Genomic DNA, 21,692 nt, shown 5'->3' with positions numbered 1-21,692 from the left:
GTTGTATTGCTCTTAGTTTATTTCTGTTGTGTCACTGTTTGGCCACAGTAATGGTCTCATTTTAAAATTTCATTTAAGGAATGAGTGAATCTTAAATAACCTAAAATATGCTTCAATGCTTGTAGCATCTCTTTTCCATTTACTCACCCACAAACCCACCTTACAAACTAGCACATGAACAATGCAAAGGTGCTGTGTGTGTGTGTGTTGGCTCTGCAGTCAGAAAATTCAGGAAAGCAGCAGGTCACTTTGTATGAGCCACCACTGGAAGCATGCCACACAATGTCGCCATCAGGAGATGGGAAGGTTGCAGAAGCATAGCCAAGCTTTGCTTCCGATTCAATTAATCATAGCTGCAACCTTTGGGTAACAATACAAACTGCAAGGCAGGAAATGAAGGTTTCCTCTTGTCTCTTGCAAAAGAAAAAAGAAAAAAGGATTGCCTTATGGAGAAGAGTGCATGTAAAAGCAAGAGAGGTGTGGGCAAGCATGCTGCCAGAATGGAGAAGATACACTGCAGCGAGAAATAACAGAATCTCCAACCTCTCATGGTGCAACCTTCTGCTAATGCAAGGGTAGCTAATGCTCCTGTCATCCTTGAACACGGGCCATGCTAGTTGGGTACCCTGTACCTTTAATAGTTTCATATCTGTAGGGCTCCTCCTGTACCTTTAACAGTGCTACAGGGCATAGTCTCAATATTATGATCCAATTGCCAAATGAGAAAACGGGGTGTATCTGCTGAAACCCCCTGTTTTCTTTTCAGTCTGGTCATTCTGTTTGGACTCCCCAGGGCGTGAGGATTCCCTACATTACACATTGAAGCCAGATCTCAAATCCCAGGTCAATGTTTAAGCAATCCTGTCTTTTAAAGCACCTTTTGGCAGCACTCCAAGCACTGGCCTGAAATGGAGGCTGAAAGGGAAGAAAACAGTGCTGATTCTGGGCAGAGATAAGTGAATAGATGGGGAGGAGAATGGGACATAGCCATGGCAAAAGTTGCTCCTCCTTGAGAGCTTCTGAGGCTTTCAGCAGGCAGAGAGAGGTTAGGGCCGGGGAAGAAATTCGTTGCCTCTTGCTTTTTAATGAGAAGCTATCTGATGTACACTTTTTGAACCAAAGCCCTAACCTGAAATTCACCTTTACTGAGTGAACTACTTGGGGCCATGGACTGTGGGGAAAGAATTTGCTTCAGTTAGCATCCAAAGCTGAATCTATCAAATTCACACTTTCTGAAACAATATGAGAACCAAACAGCAGCTTGAAATTCACACTTTTCTGATACAGCTCTCCAGACAAAAAATGTGCACAAAAAATGTTTTTATGAGGAGAAAGTGTGCCTGAAAATGCATATATTAGTTTAAAATCAAAAAATGCATTATGTTTGGGATAATTCCAAGCAAAAGTGTGCATTTTAGTCAAAATGCCATAAAAATGTGTATATTAGGAGAAATTCAACCTGAACTGCTGATGAATTATCATGAGTGGGCTTTTCTTGGGGGGATGCAAATTGTTCAGGATATGTGGAGAACTGAATTGATGATAGGGGACAAAATGAGAGAACCAAAATTGAGAGGTTTGCCCATCCTACACTTGACGAAGTCTTGTCCTCTGGAATCTTTACAAATATGTAAATTTAAAAGATTAATTGTCTTAGGTATTCACATAAATGCTTGTTTGGGATATCAGAGGACTGTCACAACAACATATTTATGGGAACAGGGTGTGAAATTCAGTAGCTAAGCAAATTATATTACATTAGCTCTGGCCTGGCCGAGATTCTTCCTGTCTGGTCAGGCAGATAAGTATTTTGGCTTCCAAGATGAAGCTGAACATTAAACTGTAATTAAATTGGCATAAATGGATGTATTTAACATCTCTCTCCTTCCCCACAATATCTACTTCAGCCGTTTGTGTTCTGTCATGGAAAGCCCGATCATACAACTCCTTCTTACACCAGTATGCACAAACACACACTTAAAAACACCATCATAGTATCTCTTGCTGGGCATTTCTACAGCAAGGAACACAATTAAATGTTCAGTTTGAGCACAGATTTGGAAGACATATTAGTCTAAGGAGGAGGAAATAGCTCATGGGACATATGAAAAGTGTGAATCATAAATGTTGGTTCGTTTATAATCAACAGCATGCACATTTTTAAAAAATACATCGTGTAAGCAACTGCTTTTATCTCTATTACAATCTTATTATTATTTCATGGCAATTATTTATTCAATTTATTACCAGCTCTTCACAATCTGCTCCCACAGTGGGTTACAGCAATATAAAATTGAGTATTAAGAAAGCAAATTACAGGCAAAGGATAAAGGTGGGTCCTGAAGACATATATCTCAGCAGTTGCAGTCCAGGGGAAAGATGTGTGTCTTCAGCATTTGACAGAAATGAAATAATAAAGGTGCCATTTAATACGCACACCAAATCTTGCAGCTGTTCTCCAGAGCTGCCTTTCCAAATGACTTTATATTTCACTTGGCTTTTTTAAAAGCAGTTTGGTTTTCTGCCACTCGCAGAAATTGCGTCAATCTAATTATGCAGTTCACCAGTTTATTGACTGGCCAAACTGAAATTCAGCATGGCAGAATGGCAATGCAAACTGCCTAGGGCAGTGTTTCCCAACCTTGTGCCTCCAGATGTTTTCGGACTACAATTCCCATCATTCCTGAACACTGGTCTTGCTAGCTAGGGATGATGGGAGTTGTAGTCCCAAAACATCTGGAGGCACAAGATTGGGAAACACTGGCCTAGGGCACCTCAGTCACTCCTTCCTCCCCTTTCTGCCATTCCTAGATACATTCTTCAGATATTTAAACTGAAATTTATGTATCTGTAGATTCCTTTGAGATTTTTTTCTTTTTTTGTAGGAAGTGATGAATGAATGCAATCAGCAGCACCCTTACTACTCATAATAATTTGCAGTGCAATTTTGCAGATCCTAAGCGTGTGCTTTATTTAGTTATTTAATTCATTTAACAACATTTTGCATACTGCACAACGGTAAAGAAATCCTCCAAGCGGTTTGCAAAGGTGTCAACATGCAGAAAGGGGTGTGGGGAGGAGAAAGGTGAAACCCGACCCTTTCTGCCGCATTACCTTGCTGTGTTTAAGATGCCCGCAATTGCTGCGGGTTTAGAGTTTGGGGATTTGCCGTTGCTTTTCATTTCAAAATTCGTGCAGCCTTACAGGCATCATTATATACCTACGGGACCGCCTCTCCCAGTATGCCCCGCAGAGGACCTTAAGGTCCATAAATAGCAACACCTTAGAGATCCCAGGCCCTAAGGAAGTCAGATTAGCCTCAACCAGAGCCTTTTCAACATTGGCCCCGGCCTGGTGGAACGCTCTGTCTCATGAGACCAGGGCCCTGCAGGATTTGATTTCTTCCCGCAGGGGCTGTAAGACAGAATTGTTCCACCTGGCCTTTGGCCTGGAATCAACTTGATCCCCTTCCCCTTTTTCCTTTTTCTGATGAGGCTACATTTTAATTTTAATGTTGTATTTAATCTTGTTTTTAAGCTGTATTTTAATTAATTTTTATATATTCGGTGTTAGCCGCCCTGAGCCCGGTCTTGGCTGGGGAGGGCGGGGTATAAATAAAAATTATTATTATTATTATTATTATTATTATTATTATTCCCCAGAGGACCACCTTCTCTCCATCAACAGGCTGCCTCCAAAGGATGTCTCTGTGCTGAAGGAAGGAATGTAGGAGGCTGCTTGTAATAATAAGTCAGACCATTGGTCCACGTAGCTTGGTATTGTTTATACTCACCGGAAGAAGCTCTCCAGAGTTTCAGGCAGGGGACATTCCTAGCCCTCCTGCGAGATGCCCAGGATTGAACATGGAACCTTCTCCGGGTGAGGCAGATGCTCCACTGAGCTACAGCCCTTCCCTCAAATATTCAGTGGGGCTCCTTCCCTCATCTCCTGACTGAAGCCTTTGCTGGATCAAAGAGCCTTCTGTCAGCAAGGGATGCTGACATAAGATGCAATCAAGCAAGACAAAAATGCAAGAAGGGTTTTTACTCTCGCCAGAAGCTCGGCTCTGCCCTTGCCGGTCCTGGAAGGATCCTTTAAAAAAGTCCCATATGCTCAGAGAATTTGTGCCTGTTCATTGAGGGAGATAGGAAGCCCAGAGCACTTATTTTTTAGATGTCCCTTTTATGAAGAGGCACATAGTGAGACCATTGATCCCCTGCTGGTGAGGCTCGCCGACCTCCCGGAAAAGCAAAAATCCGATCTTCTCCTGTTAGGCAAAGATCAAAAGACGACCCGAGTGGTCGCCAGATTCTGTGTACAGATCTGTAGGTGCAGACCACCCCCCGATCCAAACTAGTTTGTCAAGAAAATCCCCAAACCCGGTCCCTCGGGTGATTCTGGGTCATGTCTCTGTGGTAGCTTATCTCAAAGTTTTTAGTGTCTATACGCTTACCGCATTTATAGATTTTAAATTTACTGTTGTTCAATGTTTTAAATCATAGAATCATAGAGTTGGAAGAGACCACAAGGGCCATCCAGTCCAACCCCCTGCCAAGCAGGAAACACCATCAAAGCATTCTTGACATATGCCTGTCAAGCCTCTGCTTAAAGACCTCCAAAGAAGGAGACTCCACCACACTCCTTGGTAGCAATGTTTGTGTTCCTTTGGGGATTGTACCCCCAAGTGTGTTTTATATGCTGGTCTCCGACCATAATAAACTATCTATCTATCTAATCAGACATGAACACCGCCTTTCTGTATGCCACTGCAGCAGCTAGAATTGTATTAGCAAGGAATTGGAAATCTGAAGACCTACCTACGGTGGACGACTGGCAGATGTAGCTGATAGAATTTATGGAAATGTCTGAACTAACTGCGAGAGTCCGAGATCGGGTAGCAGAGACGGTGGAGGAAGATTGGAAGAAATTTAAGATTTATTTGGAGAAATATAAGATTAAAAATGGACAATAAGGGAAGTGGTTATATAAAGATGCTGAAGAAGCATATAGATTTAGTAAGAAGGAAATATGTTTTAAATGTAAAACAATTATTGAAAATATCTATTATAAGTATATTAGAAGAAGAAATGGATTAAGAAGTAGAGAGTGCTATAATAGACATAAATAGAAACGTGGAAGGGGGGGAAGGAGGAAGTCGACAGTGCAAGATATATATTGGATAAATGGTTAAAGAAATGTTTTTCTTTTTTCTTGCTTTCTGTTCTTCTAGTTTTGTCTTTTTCTTTTTGGTTCTTTGTATTTTTTGTAACTTTTATTTTTTTGTATTTGTTATAAAACTAATAAAAATATATATTTTTTAAAAAGAACACCGCCTTTAGCTTGCTAACTCTAGACCCACCCATCCTGCAACAATCCTGATGATCAATGGATTCTTGCAGCAGTTGGAAGGATAACCGAGACTGCAACTGGACTCAGGCATGCCCCAGTGGTGGTAGGGAACAGAACTCAGCTGGATCCTGCTAATTAATCAGAGATGCATTTTCAGTCGACTCTCAAGCCAGTAATTGGATAATTGCACCAATTAATTGATTAATGCTTTCGGCTCTACTACTAAGCCACTGGAGCAAACCCTAAATTTACATGGCAATTACAGAACATATGTAATGTTTGCAAAACATGCTGGGCGGGGAGAGGCTGGAACTGCAAAGTTACAACTCAGGTCACCTTTCTCCAAGGCAGTTGACCCCAATGACAGATTGCACTGCTAATTAAATCTAACACATAGCCCTGCCTAGAGAGCTCGTTTCTGAATTGCTAGCTGAAACTTTTCAGTAGTTTTCTGTTTGAAATCCGACTTCAAGCCTTTTTGCAGCTATTAACTGAGCCATAGGTCTGGAAAACTGGCTATTTGCTCCATTCCACTGCTTAAGCTGACATCTGGAAGCCAATAGACCATAGGTCTATATATTTTTTTACTAATTATTGCATACTCAGGGTCAGGGCCTGGCTGGACACTGAGGAGTGATCCCTGGGAAAGGTGGGGGTTAGAAGAAGGGATCTGAAAGAACCTGGAAAAGCCAGGAGATGAGAGACAAAGGCAGGAGAAACTGTAGGATTGGAGAGTGAAAAACAAGTGCAGGAGGAATTTGTTTTAATTTGCTGAACAGCTTCTATGGATGTAGTACTGTTATTGTTTGCAGTGTATTGCTTTTGTAACTGATATATTTAAATCGTTAGGCTGTGATGTGATTTTATCATTACGCTTTTTATTAGGAAATGTGTGTTATAAATGTCTTAAACAAGCAGAATAACGACCAAAGCAAAACAACAGCAGCAAAGGCAACTTACCAATAGCCATCATATAATCCCACCGGTCTATCAGGCACATGCTGAAGATCAGATGATCTGAGGTTTGTCCTTGGCCAATGAGAGAAATGTTTCGCTCCAGGTTTTGGCAGGCTGCAGCAGTCCAGCCTATTAGGAACCAAAGCACCACCAGGAATATCACAGCCAGCATCTTCATCACGCGCCCGCCTGTCATATATGGCATTCGCTGAACAGTCCGTGACAGGAACACTTTCAAAACCCTGCACAATCAAATAGGCACAGCGTCACAATACAGTTGCCGGTTCAAATTCAAAGTGCTTGCAGTAATTTTCAAGGAGGCACTTGACAACTTGGGTCCAGAACAGTTTAAGGATCACCCGATCCCTTATACCCCTGCCCGATCACTGAGATCTTCATGTGCCGTACCATCAAGCTATGTTGGACTCCAGAGCTTTGATGAACTCCACGCTCATCACCCTGACAAGGTCAATAGTTCGGAACAATGGGAGCTGTGATCCATTAATCTCTGGAGGGCCACAGATTAGCCCTGCCTGCTTCCTTCAAAAAATCTCTTATTATTTTTACAAATATCACAATAATAACAACATTATAATATTTTTTTATTTATACCCCACCCATTTGGCTGCAGTGCCCCAGCCACTCTGGGTGGCCTCCAACACATATAAAAACATAATAAAACATCAAACATTAACAGTAACAATCTGATCCAGTATTTAAAAAGTCACAATAACTCAAAAATAAACGATTTGTATCAAATAAAGCAATTTTCAATAATCCATTAAAATCTAATAGTAATCAGTAAAATTAAACACCAGCAAACAACAATTAAACCGTTTACACTTATCAGTTACAATAAAGAATTACTAATCTAGAATCAGCTAAAAAAAAATAACAGCAAATACCAACAGCAAATACACATAAAATACCACAAAACATACAAAACCATGTAAAAGGATAAAATTAAGAAACAAGGACATACAACTTATAAAACGATTTTTTGAAAAAATTGCCCTGAACTCCTTTCTTCCCAGCTGCTTCTGCTGGCAAGCAGCAATGTGCACCAAGGCAAGCACAATGAAATCAAGGCAACCAAAGAGATGTATTTCAAGCCACCATTCTAGTGAACTGGCTCTTTAAATTAAAGAGCCTTCCCCACTTCTCAGTACTTAGGAGGGCTAGGGCTGGCTCTACCATTAGGCAGGGTGAGATGAATGCTTCAGGCGGCAGATTCTGAGAGTCAGGGAGAGAACAGGACTCCGTGTGCCTGCTCTAGACTCCCTAAGCTAGTCTGCTGCCCTCAAGTGTAGTGGAAGACGCTGTCTATTTGCCCGTGATGAACAGTCAACTACTGGTTTTTTGGACATGGGTGTGTGTGAACCGTTTTGTCTGTTGCCTCGGGCAGCAAAATGTCTTGGATCTGCCCTGCCAATAGCACATAAACGTGTGTTTGGGGAAAGAGCAGAGTGCTGCATGATTGGTGAACCCCCAGTTACCCCACCATAACATTGAATTATTGCTGCTGCCTATCGGCTACATGCACCAGAGAAAACAAACATACCATAAAACCCAAGGGCATATTTACAGAATTCTGTATCTGTAAAGTGTGCGGTATGTAAGGAAGAATCAAATAAATATCAGTTACACCAATTATTTTTAGAACACCTGGGTGTCCCGTTTCTTACCCATGTCATCAACAAAAGAGCCTGGGAGAACTGAGATTAAAAAAATCTAGGGAACTGCTGAGCCAGAAGAAAAGTCACACCTACTATTTACAACAAAGTAAATTATTCACTCCCACAAATTTCCCCCCTCCCCTGCCGCAATACATTCTGCATTTTGGAGCTTTCTTCTGACTTCTGGATGTTGTCATCATCACTACCCCCTTATATAACCCTGACCTCACTGCTTGCTTGTTTCTATGGTGGGCAGGAGGTGAGCCCCACCCGACCCTATCTGGGAAGCTAGCCAGGGCTGGGTCGGACTGGTACCTGGATAAGCAGACAGACGGAGAAGTCTGAGTGCCGCAAGCAAGGCTTGTCACGTTTCCCTCCCTCCCAGCCAGGTGGTGGGGCAGGAAAAAGAACTGCCAGGAGAGAAAGGGTGTGAATGGCTCCTAGCCCCAATGGTTGACATAACTATAACTTTAAGAACTGGTACCAGAGCTTGCTTTCCCCCTTCTCTCTCCCCATCTCCTTTTCTTTGTGTGCCACATCTTTTAGATTCTCTCTTTTTTCAGTCTTAACTTCAGCTCTACACATTTCCACATCAGTCTGCAATTTTTTTTATTAAAAACGTCATAATGAAAATTCACCAGCATTTCAGTGCAAATTTCTCCAAATATACGCTTTTTGTGTGTGTGCAATCTTGCCCAGCAGAAACAATTTTGCAAAGCAATCTTCCCTAACACGTTTTTTCTATGTTATTTACACACACACACACACACACACACACACACACGTATGTGCACACTTTTTTTCACACATTACTTGGCTAGAGAACTTCTTTGCAAAATTCGGAGAAGTTCAAAGGATGGTTGTCTTTTGGTTCCCACCTTGTTTTGGAATGTGAGGATTGGGCACATTCGCCTTTAAATGGGAACTAAGCCAAATTTCTCCCCATCCCTACAATGGGCCCTGGCAGCTTGGCAGTGCATTCCCTTTTCCTCCCTGTTATTTGTCTCCCTTCCCAGTGGGGCTTGTTCGCGTGCTGCTTAGCTGTGCTTGGCAGTCTGAAGGAGGAGAGAGAGAGAGAGAAAGATGGCTCTGGAAAGAGGGGAACAGATTGGCCAGGGCAGTGTTTTCCCTTCTCCTCCTCCTCCTCCTTTTCTGCTGTTACTTGGCTTCCTAACAGGCTGTGCTCACACACTGCTCTGACTGGGGGCCTTGACTTGCAGTCAGAGAGAAAATGATGAACTGCACCAGCCTGAACTTTGGGCGAGTCAAGGAAAGAGCAGAGGAGTTGAAAATTACACAGCCCAAATCAATCTGCTCACTTGCCCAGCTAGGCCCAAAAATCTCCAGTGCCAACGGCAAGATTTATTTTATTTCATTTATTTATTTTATTTATATGTGTTTGAAACAAAATAAAAAAATCCTTCCAGCAGCACCATAGAGACCAACTAAGTTTGTCATTGGTATGCACACTTCTTCAGATACACATTATATGTGTTTGTTGTTGTTGGCGTCTGTCTGCCTTGAGAGAATTCACTTCCAGGGAATGAAGTCAAACCACTGTGTTAGCAGCACCAAAGTGACCTCCCTGGGTTGTAAGCCTGGGCAGTGTGTATGGGGGTCTTGGCTTGCCCAGAGGACAAGACCCCCTCTTAGCTTTGTTGATATGGTCCAAAGGAAATCAATATGTTTGGCACCAGCAGGACTGCAGGAGTTGCTGGAAGAAGGCGTACAAGGACTCCACTCTGGATTTGTGTAGGGTTTACTCCTTTGCCTTTTCTTCTCCCAAGGCAGTGGAAGTTTAGGATCAGAGTTTTCCTTCTCTTAGATGGGGTAACTTTCCAGATTGATGAGCCTCACTTCCCTTTATAGTAGGGGTCGGCAACCTAAGGCCCATGGGCCACAAGCATCTGCGGGACCGTGAACTGGCCCAAGCCACAAAAACTTTGACAACCCCTGCTCTATAGCATGTGCAGAAACCACCTTCTTGATCATTGGACCCACTCTTGGTCTCGTCTGCTCAATCCGGTGGAGCCTGTATTCACATGCAGAGGGAGTCCCCAAGTCAACAAGGGTTTGAGAACCATCGGGTACCCCCACTTGGCTGAGCTGGCCAGTTGAAGCTGTTCCCCAGGGTGTGGCCACTGTCGCATGCTGACAACTCCTGGGAGCCACAGATCAGAGCTGAATGGTAGAATGTTTGTCTACCAAAGGTAGACAAACTAAACCAGAAGGAGCACGATGTGCTCCCTGCTAGAGGTACTGCCCCTCCCCACCCCACCCTTTTCTTCAAGAAGCTCAAGGTGTCATATCTGGTTCCTACCCTGCCTTATTTAATTACCACAACAACCTTGTTGTTAGTGGTTAGGCTGAGAGGCAGTGATTGGCTCAAGTATTTATAAACTGCTTAAACTTTTTTTACAAAAATCTTTTAGCAGTATAGATATAAAAAAACACACAACATAAAATAGTACAATAAAACAGAAACAAAAGAACAGTGAAATAGTACCGGTATTATAAAAACAGAAAACAGAATTACAAAGAAAGAAACTCAGCAATAACGAGGTTCCAGCTTATGGGCCAGGGCAAAAATATGTGCCTTTGCAATATGGCTGAAGCTACTGGTGGATGATGCAATGCAGGTGGCAGGATAAGAACCTAAGAAGGTGGCTAAACTTGTGGCCCTACAATGCCCACCAGCTCCAGCCAGCATGACCAATGGTCAGAGATGACAGAGGTTGTAGCTCAGCAACATATGGAGGGAAACTGGTTAGCCCCCACTGCTTTAGGTGTATGCTGCTTTTCTACCACCGGATTGTGAACCTGCTTGCCTGTCCCAGGGTTTTTTAAGAGAGCCAAATAGACTTGCTAAGTGTCATTTGCTTCCCATAGTTCCAAATGTGCTCCAAGCCCAGCTCACACTGATTTGCAACCCATCTATACAGCAGATGGGGCTGAGGGGAGAGCCAGCACATTTTTATTCTTTGCCAGATTAGGTAACCTGCCCTTCTTTGTATAAATGTGCTGGACAGGAAGCCAAAGCTCTCACGCATATGTGCCCTGAGGGATCTAGAGAACAACTGTTTTCTTGGCTAGGAAAAACAAAGTCTCAGGAACCAAAGTGACAATGAAATGATGCCAAAAAGAATGATTATTTGAAGTTGAATAACTATGCATGCAAGCAAATGTGGGTATATGTGCATCAAACACAAAACTACACATTACAGTTCTAAACTCTCCAAGCTATAGCAGCTATACAAAAAACAAAGAAGTCCTCCAGACAATACAAATAATAACTGATGATGCCTCCAGGATTAGATCTAGCTTCATGCTTCATCAGAATCAAATTGAAGAATTATTCGGGGGGGGGCAGCCATTAATCCCTGCCACCCATCAATTATTCAACATTTACTATCTGAATTGTTTGCAAAACAACATTATAAGGCTTATTAGGTGGATACGGAGGTGCTGCTGTTGCTAAGGGCACTTGGCATCTTCCCTGCCGAGGAGATTCACTCTCTTCCAACAGGAGCATCTTACAGCAATAAACGTAGGTCCAGGAACACAGCACATGATGCACTGTGCCTTTAACAGCTGAGTGTCTGGCACAAATTAAACAGGGTAAGCCTTTTCTAGTATGGAAATACTATCATGGGGAAAGCTTCACCTGTGGACATTCTGTCTGTCAGACATCTTATTACTTATTTGCATAGCTGCCAAGTTATCCCTTTTTTTAAGGGATTTTCCCTTATGCTGAATAGGCTTCCTTGCGAGAAAAGGGAAAACTTGGCAGCTATGCTTATTTGCTTTTGGGCCCCATACTTTAGCACAGCAGCTTGTAACATTAAGAATGCTGATTTGTTTTATTTTTATATTTTATATTTCTTAACAAACTAAAAGCTTCATTTGGAGGAACTTGAACTTAACTATTTCATTCTGTAAAAGGACATACAGTAGTACCTCGGGTTACGAACACGATCCGTTCCAGGTCGCAATTCATAACCCGAAAAGGTCGCAAACCGAGTGCCATTTCTGCGCATGCGCAAAGCACGGTTTTTGCGATTTTCGCACTTTGCGCATGCGCAAAGCGCGCACGCCGCTTCTGCACATGCGCAGAACGCACGCACGCCGAAAACACTTCCGGGAACACTTTGCGGAGTTCGTAACCCGAACTGTTCGCAACCCGAGCGGTTCGTAAAACGAGGTACGACTGTACTGAAATTAGTTCCGTTTTGGACAGGATAAACTAGAACTAAAACAAGTCGCTTTTAAAAATGAGCTTGCCAGGCACTGCCTGCAGCCCCCAGAAAGTTGTCTAATGAGCAATGTGGCCCTTCGGATGTGGAGGGGCTGTGACAACTCCAGAGCTGAACTCAGCAGGGCCTTCAAAACAATCACAGACAAAGTCCACCTGGACAGGAGCTTGTGCAGGTCACATCTTGTGGGATGCCTTCAAAGTGTACATCCAAATATTAACACACCCTACATTACAGATGGGTCACTGTCTTTGCCACAGTGTTCTTCTTAAACAATTATAAAATCCTTCATATTGTATTGGTGCTGGGGCAAGCTAATTATTTGCTTCTAAAACGCACTGAGAGATCATTATCTCACCCATCAGCCATTTGCCTACTTTTTCCCTTATCAAAGTTTTCCAGAACAAGGAGTACAAGGAGTACAAAAGATTTCAAGGTCAATATTTATCAGGAAGCTTACACATGAAAATAGATCTGAGTCATGCTCTCTAGTAATCCTCTCCTGCACAATGCATCCGAAACTTCCTTTATAACCACCAGGTCCAAATTGGAGTCAACTGTTTCAGCTGAATTTGCACCTCTTAATAGCAAAACATTGTGGAACCAAGCAACCTGCCAGTTCTGACTAGGTTTGAGAGAACAAAGCTATTAGATGTGGCACTGTCCAAAATTCAAATTTCTTCACATGCAGGAAATATATTTTTTATAGTGGCTCTCTTTAAAAAAAACAAAAACACAGAATTTTTTAAAAAATGTATCAGAGCCGAAAAATTAAATTCACCTTCTTAGCTGTGCATGTTTAGTCAGTAGTATAGTTGCTCATAGCGAAGGCTCCTAATAATCTCCAAGACTAATAAACGATTTAGAAAAAAAGGGATTGTGAACCTTTTTGAACAAAGTGGGCACATCTTGAATTTTGAGGAAATGGCTGCTGGGAGTACCATGCACGCAACACAAAAATATTTCCTATTCTTGTTCTTGTTGGCTGTCAATTCATTCACTTTTTCTGCTATGATATGGAAGGGTTTTCTCTAGTAAATGAAAGCCATTGCTTCAAGAAAGTTCCCCCACCCCCAGCCACTTGTTCCTCTCCGGTTTATTAGGCCCTTTGAGAAGTCATGCTGCAAGAATACTAACAGTGCCATTTAATATGACACTATGCAATTCTTCTAGTGGGTTTTCCAAATAAATAAATCAGATAACAGCCACTTATTACTAAAGTCAAGCTTTTCACCACAAAAAGACCAATGGGCTGGTGAGCATGAGCCTGGTGAAAAGTTGATTCTGAATATAACAACAACAAAGCTAACTTCTATGCATGTGCCATTGCATGAAAAGTCTTATAAGGCATTTTGCAACACTGCAATCCTTCGGAACGTTTACACAGAAGCATGTCCTAGTATGTTCAGTGGGACTTACTGCTGAGAACTGGACCATAAAGAAGGCTGATCGCCGAATAATTGATGCTTTTGAATTATGGTGCTGGAGGAGACTCTTGAGAGTCCCATGGACTGCAAGAAGATCAAACCTATCCATTCTGAAGGAAATCAGCCCTGAGTGCTCACTGGAAGGACAGGTCCTGAAGCTGAGGCTCCAATACTTTGGCCACCTCATGAGAAGAGAAGACTCCCTGGAAAAGACTCTGATGCTGGGAAAGATTGAGGGCACTAGGAGAAGGGGACGACAGAGGATGAGATGGTTCGACAGTGTTCTTGAAGCTACCAACATGAGTCTGACCAAACTGTGGGAGGCAGTGGAAGACAGGAGTGCCTGACGTGCTCTGGTCCATGGGGTCACAAAGAGCCGGACATGACTAAACGACTAAACAACAACAACAGCACTGCTGAGAAGGATTGACAGCTAAAGCACTATTCCTACGGGATGGAGATGGAAATGACCCATCTCTTTCTAAAAGGCAAAAAACAAAGGTAAATTGATAGGAAAATAATGTGCCTTGCCAACCTCTGAAAAGCTATGGCAGAGGGAAAGATTCTTTCTGCTCTGATTAAACTCACTTTGGCAAGAGGCTATGCAAGCAAAAAGGTACACAGCTGTGGAGTGCTCCTGTGTGAGACCACACTTTACCTCTGCATATATTATGCATGCTATTGATTATTGTCACTTAAACAGATCAATTAACTTCAAACTCTAGTGGAGATGAGTTCCTTTAATTATACTTTGTGCTTCAAATAGAAGGGCATATCCTTGCTAGCCTTTTTTATTCCAAAGGGAGGGGATTCATTTCAATAAGGGCATATGTAAGTTTTTGAACTTAAGCAGGAATAATCAGATGTACAAATATAGGACAGGGGACATCTGGCTTGACAGCAGTACAAACAAAAAGGGTATCTATGGGTCTTGGTAGACCACAAACTTTAATATAAGCCAGCAGTGTGATGCAGCAGCAAAAAAGCTAATGCTATTCTAGGCTGTCAACAAAAGTACAATGTCCTGATCAAGAGAAGTCAATAGTTACACTTTATTCTTCCTTGGTTAGACCCCACCTGGAGTACTGTGTTCAGGGTACTACAGTTTAAGAAGGATGCTGATAAGCTGGAACATGTGCAGAGGAGGACACCCAAGATGACAAAGTGTCTGGAAACCAAGCCTTATGAGGAACGGTTGAGGAAACTGGGTATGGAGAAGAGGAGACTGAGAGGTAACATGATAGCCCTCTTCAGATATCTAAAGGGCTGTCACATGGAACACGGAGCAAGCTTGTTCTCCGCTGCTTCCGAGGGCTAAGACCCAAACCAATGGATTCTAATTACAAGAAAGGAGATTCTGACTAAACATCGGGAAGAACTTTCTTTCCATGCAATTCCTTATCTTCCCTTATCCAGCTGTGCAATCCTACACATATCTACTCAGGAGTAACTCCCTGGCATTTACATCTAAGTTTGTGGGTTATAGGACTGCAGCCTTAGGAGCCAAGCCCCTCAAAGAGATAAGAAAAATACAAACTCACCTGTGTGTTCTTATGATCTGTAAACAAGTGAAACAATCAACAGACTAGAAGTTATTGGCAGGGCACATGTTTTGCAACAATGAAGCCCCCAGGCTGTTCCTGAGAATCTCCAGATAAAAAAGTAGCAGGGTTGGGGAAAATCTCTCTTTAGAGATTAGACAGCTGCTGCAGCTTCCAGTCAGAATCAACAACCCTGAGCTAAATGGACCAGTATTCTGAATGCCAAAGTAGATGCGAGTGGCCTTTGGCTGTTCATCTTGAGTTTCGCATCCATTCTGGAACAAGACCATGATGTGGGTGGAGACGAGCATTTAATCCTTTGACTCCACCATGATCTTGATCTGGACACACAAACACACACGGGGCAGGCGAGCGCTGCTGTTTGCCCCAAGGGGATCATTGCCATTAGCACTAATAGCAAACAGCAGCTGTGGTGGATCCTGGGACAACAGGTGGTACAGGGGGCCCTGATGCAGATCAGGGTTGCACCAGGGGGAAAGGGTTACATTTCCTCTCCCCCACATGCTATGGAATCAAGTTGCTCCCTTGCACAACCGCAATTTAACAATAGCAGCAACAAAAGAGGACGCACGCGCGTGCACACACAAATCATACAAAGCCTAATCAGGTCCTCAGTGTCTGGCCCCAATCCAGCATTAAGTCACTTCATATGTCTGCCCAGAGCAGAGCTCCGTTGTCATTTCCCAGGCTCTCACAAAAAGCCTCCAAGCCTTCAGCTGCTGCTTCTGTAGTATAACCAGTGACCTCAAGCTGTGCAGTGATACATCCCATTAACACTTCTGTAAACCGTTTAGTCTTGCTTTGAAGCCTGATGTAAGCCTGGCAGCTCTCTTTGCTTGGAATGCTACAAGTGATATAGCAGCAAAGATCATAGCGTGGCAAGTATAGGCATTACTACCAAAGTAAACATAATTTGTGTAGTTCTGTTTTCAAATGCATAAATGGAACGGGAGGGCTATAGTACAACTCCAAGCTGTGCACAAATAATCCACAGGGAAATGAAGGGATTTTTTTATTTTTACACAGTGTGGTTTGGGCACAGGGTCAAGCTGCAGCTAAGGATAGATGAAGCTGCCAGTTTCAATGCCTCTTGGTTTATCATTTCTCCAGTCTTAAATTCAGTTCTCCCCATTTCCACATCAGTTTGCAATTAAAAGAAGTATTCATGGAAAATCCGGACTGAAAGAACATAATGAAATACTATCAAAATAAGACAAGGACACTGTTTGTGAGTTGCTCCTCTGTCCAGAAGTGTGGGATATATCCTGTTTTGGATAGTATTATTCTCCCCATGAAGGAGCAGGTGCCCAGCCTGGAGACACTTTTGGAGACAACACTGCCATTGAAGGCACAAGCGCTCTCGGTGGCACAAGGTGCCATCTGCTAGCTTCAGTCGGTAGCTCAAAGATGGTAGCACTTTCTGGACAGGGGTAGCCTGGCTTTGGCTGTCTATGCCCTAGTAACCTGTAGTTTGGACTACTACAATGTGTTGTTGTAATAACATCAGAGGAGCCCTGCTGGATCCGCCTCAAGGACCGCCTCTTTCCATATGAACCTGAGGTCATCCTTTGAGGCCCTTCTTTGTGTGCCTCCTCCATGAGAAGAGGGTGGCAACACGAGAATGGGTCTTTTCTGCAGTGGCTCCCTGTTTGTGGAATACTCTCCCAGGAATGTTTGCCTAGCACCTTCATTATACACTTTTAGGCGCCAGGCAAAAGTATTCCTCTTTAACCAGGCCTTTGGCTGATTGACGTCCAATGCCCTTTTAAATTTGGGGGGAGGGGCGCAACTGTCACATCTTTACTTGGAGTCTATGACATACAGTCAAGCTAGAGCCGTGATTGCTCAGAGATTGGGCGATATTGCTAGACAAGAGGACATAGCCTGCGTGAAACCAGGGATGTTCCTGGGGGAGCAGATCTATCAGGTTACACCAGCCTCTTATCTCGCGGTAATCTACTAGGTGGAATACCGCAGACTCCTCACTGCGGCCAGACTGAACGTCCTCGAATCTGTGGTATTATGGGGAAGGTACAGGGGAGTTCCATATGATCAGAGAACTTGCCATTGTGCCTTGGGTGAGGGAGAGTCCACCAAACATATCCTCCTGAGTTGCCCTTTCTATGTAGATTTAAGACAATGTCTCATAGCCCCATGCCTATCTCAGCTTAGCTGTCTATCCAGAGAAAGTCAGGTTGTACATTTGTTGAATAATCCCACTGGGAAAACAGCTTTCTTGGTGGCCAAATTTCTCTTCCTAGCTCTCAAGCGTCGTAAGAGTAAAATCGACTGCATTGATGCGGGTTTATCTGTATAGCCTTTATTAGTGCTGCCCATGTTTTATTTTAGTTTTTCGATGTCTTAGATGTTTTAACTTTGTACTGAGAAGTGTATCTTTTCTGACTGACGGTCGAATAAAGAATGGTGGTGTGGGGGGGTATTGGGGTGGTTTTTCTTTTTCTTTTGATTGTGTATTTTGTGCTTGTATATTGCGCTTTTATCTTGTGAACTGCCCTGAGCCCTGTGGGTATAGGGCGGCATACAACTTTAATAAATAAAATAAATCTGGCCAATGGCCCATCCAGTCCAGCATCATGTTCTCACAGTGGCCAACCAGATGCCTCTGCAGGAAAGAACTGAGTACAACAACATTTGCCCTACCTCTGATTCTCAGCCACTGGCTCTCAGGTGCATATGGCCTCCTCCTACAGTGGAGGAAGATCACAGCCATCATGGCTGGTAGCCATTGACAGATATACCCTCCATGAATTTGTCCAATCTTCTTTTAAAGCCATCCAAATTGGTGGCCATCACTGCCTCCTATGGGAGGGAGTACCACCATTTATACTATACAGTACTTCCTTTCGGTCCACCCTGAATCACCCAGCATTCCACTTCATAGGATGTTCCCAAGGTCTAGTGCTATGGAAGAGGGAGAAAAACATTTAGCTGCCCACTTTCCCCACACCATGAATCATCCCCCACACCTCTGTTGTATCTCTTGTAACTTGCCTTTTTTGCTAAGATGAAACGCCCCATGTGGGCCTTCCTTTGAAGGTGGTTCAGAAATGACAGCTGGTGCAGGGTGCAATGGATTGTTGCCAGATAAGTTCTATGCACTGAAATTCATGGACCCAAGTTGGTCGTGCCCATTAATATCAATGGGCAACTTTTCCAATAGTCTCGTCCAGTGATAATTAAATATCTCTCATAAACACACATTCTTGTGGAGCAATTCAGTTCCTGCCCAAGATAGATCAAACTGCAGGCATAGGCAAACCCAGCCCTCCAGATGTTTTGAGACTACAACTCCCATCATCCCTGACCACTGGTCCTGTTAGCTAGGGATGATGGGAGTTGTAGTCCCAAAACATCTGGTTGCCTATGCCTGGATGAAAGGATCCACTGTTACATCAAAAGCATTGCCGCTTGCAGCAGCCAGGTGAGAGAGGGGGCGTTATTTTTTACACAGTTGTTTCTCCTGCAACATTTCAGGGCAGTGCAAGTGAGAAACCCAAGGATTAGACCCCCCCACTCAGGAGATCTGAAGGGCTTCGGAACCTGTGGATACAAAACCTCCAGCATCCTCACCCCATCCCAAAATGCCCCCTAAATGCTTTAGGAGTTACTGCTGGTGGGAAAACTGGGGACAGCAAGCTGGAGTTTCTGTTAGGGCAGAGCCCACCGTAGCTGCAACACGCCCCTCCATCGGTAAGATTGCGCTATTTGTTTCTAGACTACTGGGAAAATTAAGCATAGGCTTCCGAAGGCAAATGAAAACTTTGAAGAAGTCTGTTTTCCGTGTCCAAAAATATATATAAAATAAAATCACAGATCATCACTGCAATCTCCTCTGTACACCTGTGCGCGCAACACATGCAAAACAAAATTACGCAAAATTTACACTTCACCCAGAAACAAAAATTATAACATATGTAGTACCTGTGCAGCTTGAGTGTAACAGTTCCATAAACAGTAGTAAATCCCAAAAGGCGAACCCATCTTAGGAGAACGCAGCGAAATGTGCTTGGCTCAAAGTACAAAATGATAACCTATAAAACAAAACAAAAGACACACAGAAGTTATGTAGCAACTTCAGGTGAATCACGGAAGCCCTTCCTGGTTCATAAACAGAATGAGGGTTGGACACTGGGACCTGCACTTTTCCCATTGTTCCTGAGTGATTTCTGAGTTCACTGCTTACTTACCTTTCGCAGCCTAAATTGAAGGAGTGTAAAGAGCAGTCTAGCCCATTCAGTTGCAGCTGACTATACGGTAATATTTAATGAAGAAATAAAAGCCCACTATTTATAATGTGAAATAAGCACCCATGCTGATGTGTAGAGAATAGCAACAAACAAACTTGCTGCCAGAGTGGTTCAATTAAGTGGTATGTCCCTGCTTAACTAAAAATGAATGTTTTAATAAAGTGTATTGAAGGGAAAGTTATAGCATAGCATCTCCCCTCCTTGATATTTTTTAATCATCGCTTTTTGGCTTTCAGACTACACATCACTTTCCTTTAATTTCCCCTATGGAGCACGATGCTGAGCTGTTGGTGAATTTGCCTCTGAATGGAACAATAAAGAACAAAAGCTCTTAGTACAAAGAGTCTTACTTGGGATTTTTGATTTGCTTAGGCTGGAAGCTCTCCAGCAAGGTGGCAAGGTGAAGGAAAAATCAGGACTCCTGTACCTTTCAAAGCTGCAGAGATGAATTTCGGCATGTGCAGCTTGTCATGCAATTATGCCTGCCCAAATCCTCTGTTCTGTACAACTGCAGAAGGTTCAGGAGTCCTGTCCTCTTTTTCACCTGGTCACTCTACTTCGCCAGGAGCACCCGAATCCAAGCTTTGGCACGTCTCAGATTTGTGGTGTCTTCTCTGACTGCTTAACCACAGGCCAATCACGACTCTCTTTCCTTTTGCTGGGGAAACCCTGCTGCAGCCCTGTGTTGAGAGCCCCCCCCCCAAGGGATCTGCATGGACCCAGCTAACAACTCTGTTACGTTACCAATGTCTCAGCGGAGGCTGAATTCAGTAAATTCAGTAAGGAAGGGTTTGACAGACAATGCAAGGCAGAGCAACGCAAAACAGGCAAGGAAGACGGAAAGCTTCTCAAGTTGTTGTTGGCATCTGTCTGTCTTGAGGGATAACAGAGCATGCCTCCAGGGGTGAACTCAAACCACTGAGCTAGCAGAACCAAAGTGACCTCCTCGGGGCGCAAGCCGAAGCAGTGTGTATGGAGGCCCTGGGTTGCCCAGATGACAAGACCCCTTTCTTGGCCTCGCTGATATCACCCAGAGGAAAGCAGAGCAATGCGTTTGGCACCAGCTTAGTTGCAGGAGTTGCCAGAAGGAGGCATACAAGGCCATCCAACCATTTTAGGGACTCCGCTCCAGATTTGTGTAGGGTTCACTCCTTAAACAAGCCTATATCTTGGGGTGAAAGAACCAACCAACCCAGAACTCAGCTTGAGTATGTGCGTTGGATACAGCTCCCATCATCCCTGACCATTGCCCATGCTGGCTAGGAAAGATGGGACTTGGAGTACAGCAACACCTGGAGAACAACAGGCTCCCCCCATCTGATGTGCACTCACCTCTACATACTCAAGGTGTACTTTTCTAACAAAGGAATTTCTCTAATTATTTTTTTTAACCGGTGTCCATATTTTGATGGGCTAGTTCAGGCTTCCTCAAACTCGGCCCTCCAGATGTTTTTGGCCTACAACTCCCATGATCCTTAGCTAGGACCAGTGGTCAGGGATGATGGGAATTGTAGTCTCAAAACATCTGGAGGGCCGAGTTTGAGGAAGCCTGAACTAGCTATATTGGTCCTGATCACGCTAGCAGTAGCTGTTTTATGGGCCAAAGTAGATTATACATCACAAGTATGATTGTACGGTGTAAAAGTAAGAGTTAAAGATGTAGAGCAAGTTTTATTTATTTTTTTAGAGTGCCAGACTAGGACCTGGGAGAGCAGGATTCAAATCCCCACTCAGCCATATAGCCTCCTGGGTGTCTTTGGGGCAGACATTGCCCCTCTCAGCCCGACCCACCACACGGGGATAAAATGGGACAAGGGAGAATTGTGAATGCCACACCTTGAGCTCTTTGAAGAAAAGGTGGGATATAAATGAAAGCAGAATTTGTTTTCTGGGGGGGGGTTATTGGGGGGGATTGGAAAGCTGTCTACTGTATACAAGTGGATATAACAAGTACTATATAACATATGAAGGGGATAGATGAACACAGCTACAATATGCCGAAAGAAGAATAACAACAGGCATTTCCAGCTTAGTCTCTCTACAATAAGAGAGTTGGTTACCGTTAAGACATTTTCTGGCGTTCAAATAAGCTTTTAGTTACTTCAGATGTATAAAGTTAATTACAGAAGAATAAACTGTGGGAGGGGAGGGGAAATCAAAGTGTGCAACTCTAATTACCGTACTTTTCTAGCTGTTCTGT

General features: G+C 43.4%; 1 protein-coding gene across 1 annotated transcript in view; it reads right to left on the bottom strand.

The window, feature by feature from the left end:
• GPR158 (G protein-coupled receptor 158) overlaps nucleotides 1-21,692 on the bottom strand; it is a 122,035-nt gene that overhangs the window by 17,508 nt on the left and 82,835 nt on the right. The window contains exons 6-7 of the mRNA XM_035129637.3: nucleotides 19,167-19,276; nucleotides 6,310-6,548 (exon numbers count right to left, since the gene is read on the bottom strand). Coding sequence (XP_034985528.3) covers nucleotides 6,310-6,548; nucleotides 19,167-19,276 — 349 coding nt within the window. The remainder of the gene's footprint in view (nucleotides 1-6,309; nucleotides 6,549-19,166; nucleotides 19,277-21,692) is intronic.

Source organism: Zootoca vivipara, chromosome 11 (genome assembly GCF_965207765.1).
Source record: "Zootoca vivipara chromosome 11, rZooViv2.hap1.1, whole genome shotgun sequence".
Lineage (NCBI taxonomy): Eukaryota > Metazoa > Chordata > Lepidosauria > Squamata > Lacertidae > Zootoca > Zootoca vivipara.
Note: the sequence above shows the minus strand (reverse complement) of the source record. Positions and strands in the feature narration are given on the sequence as shown.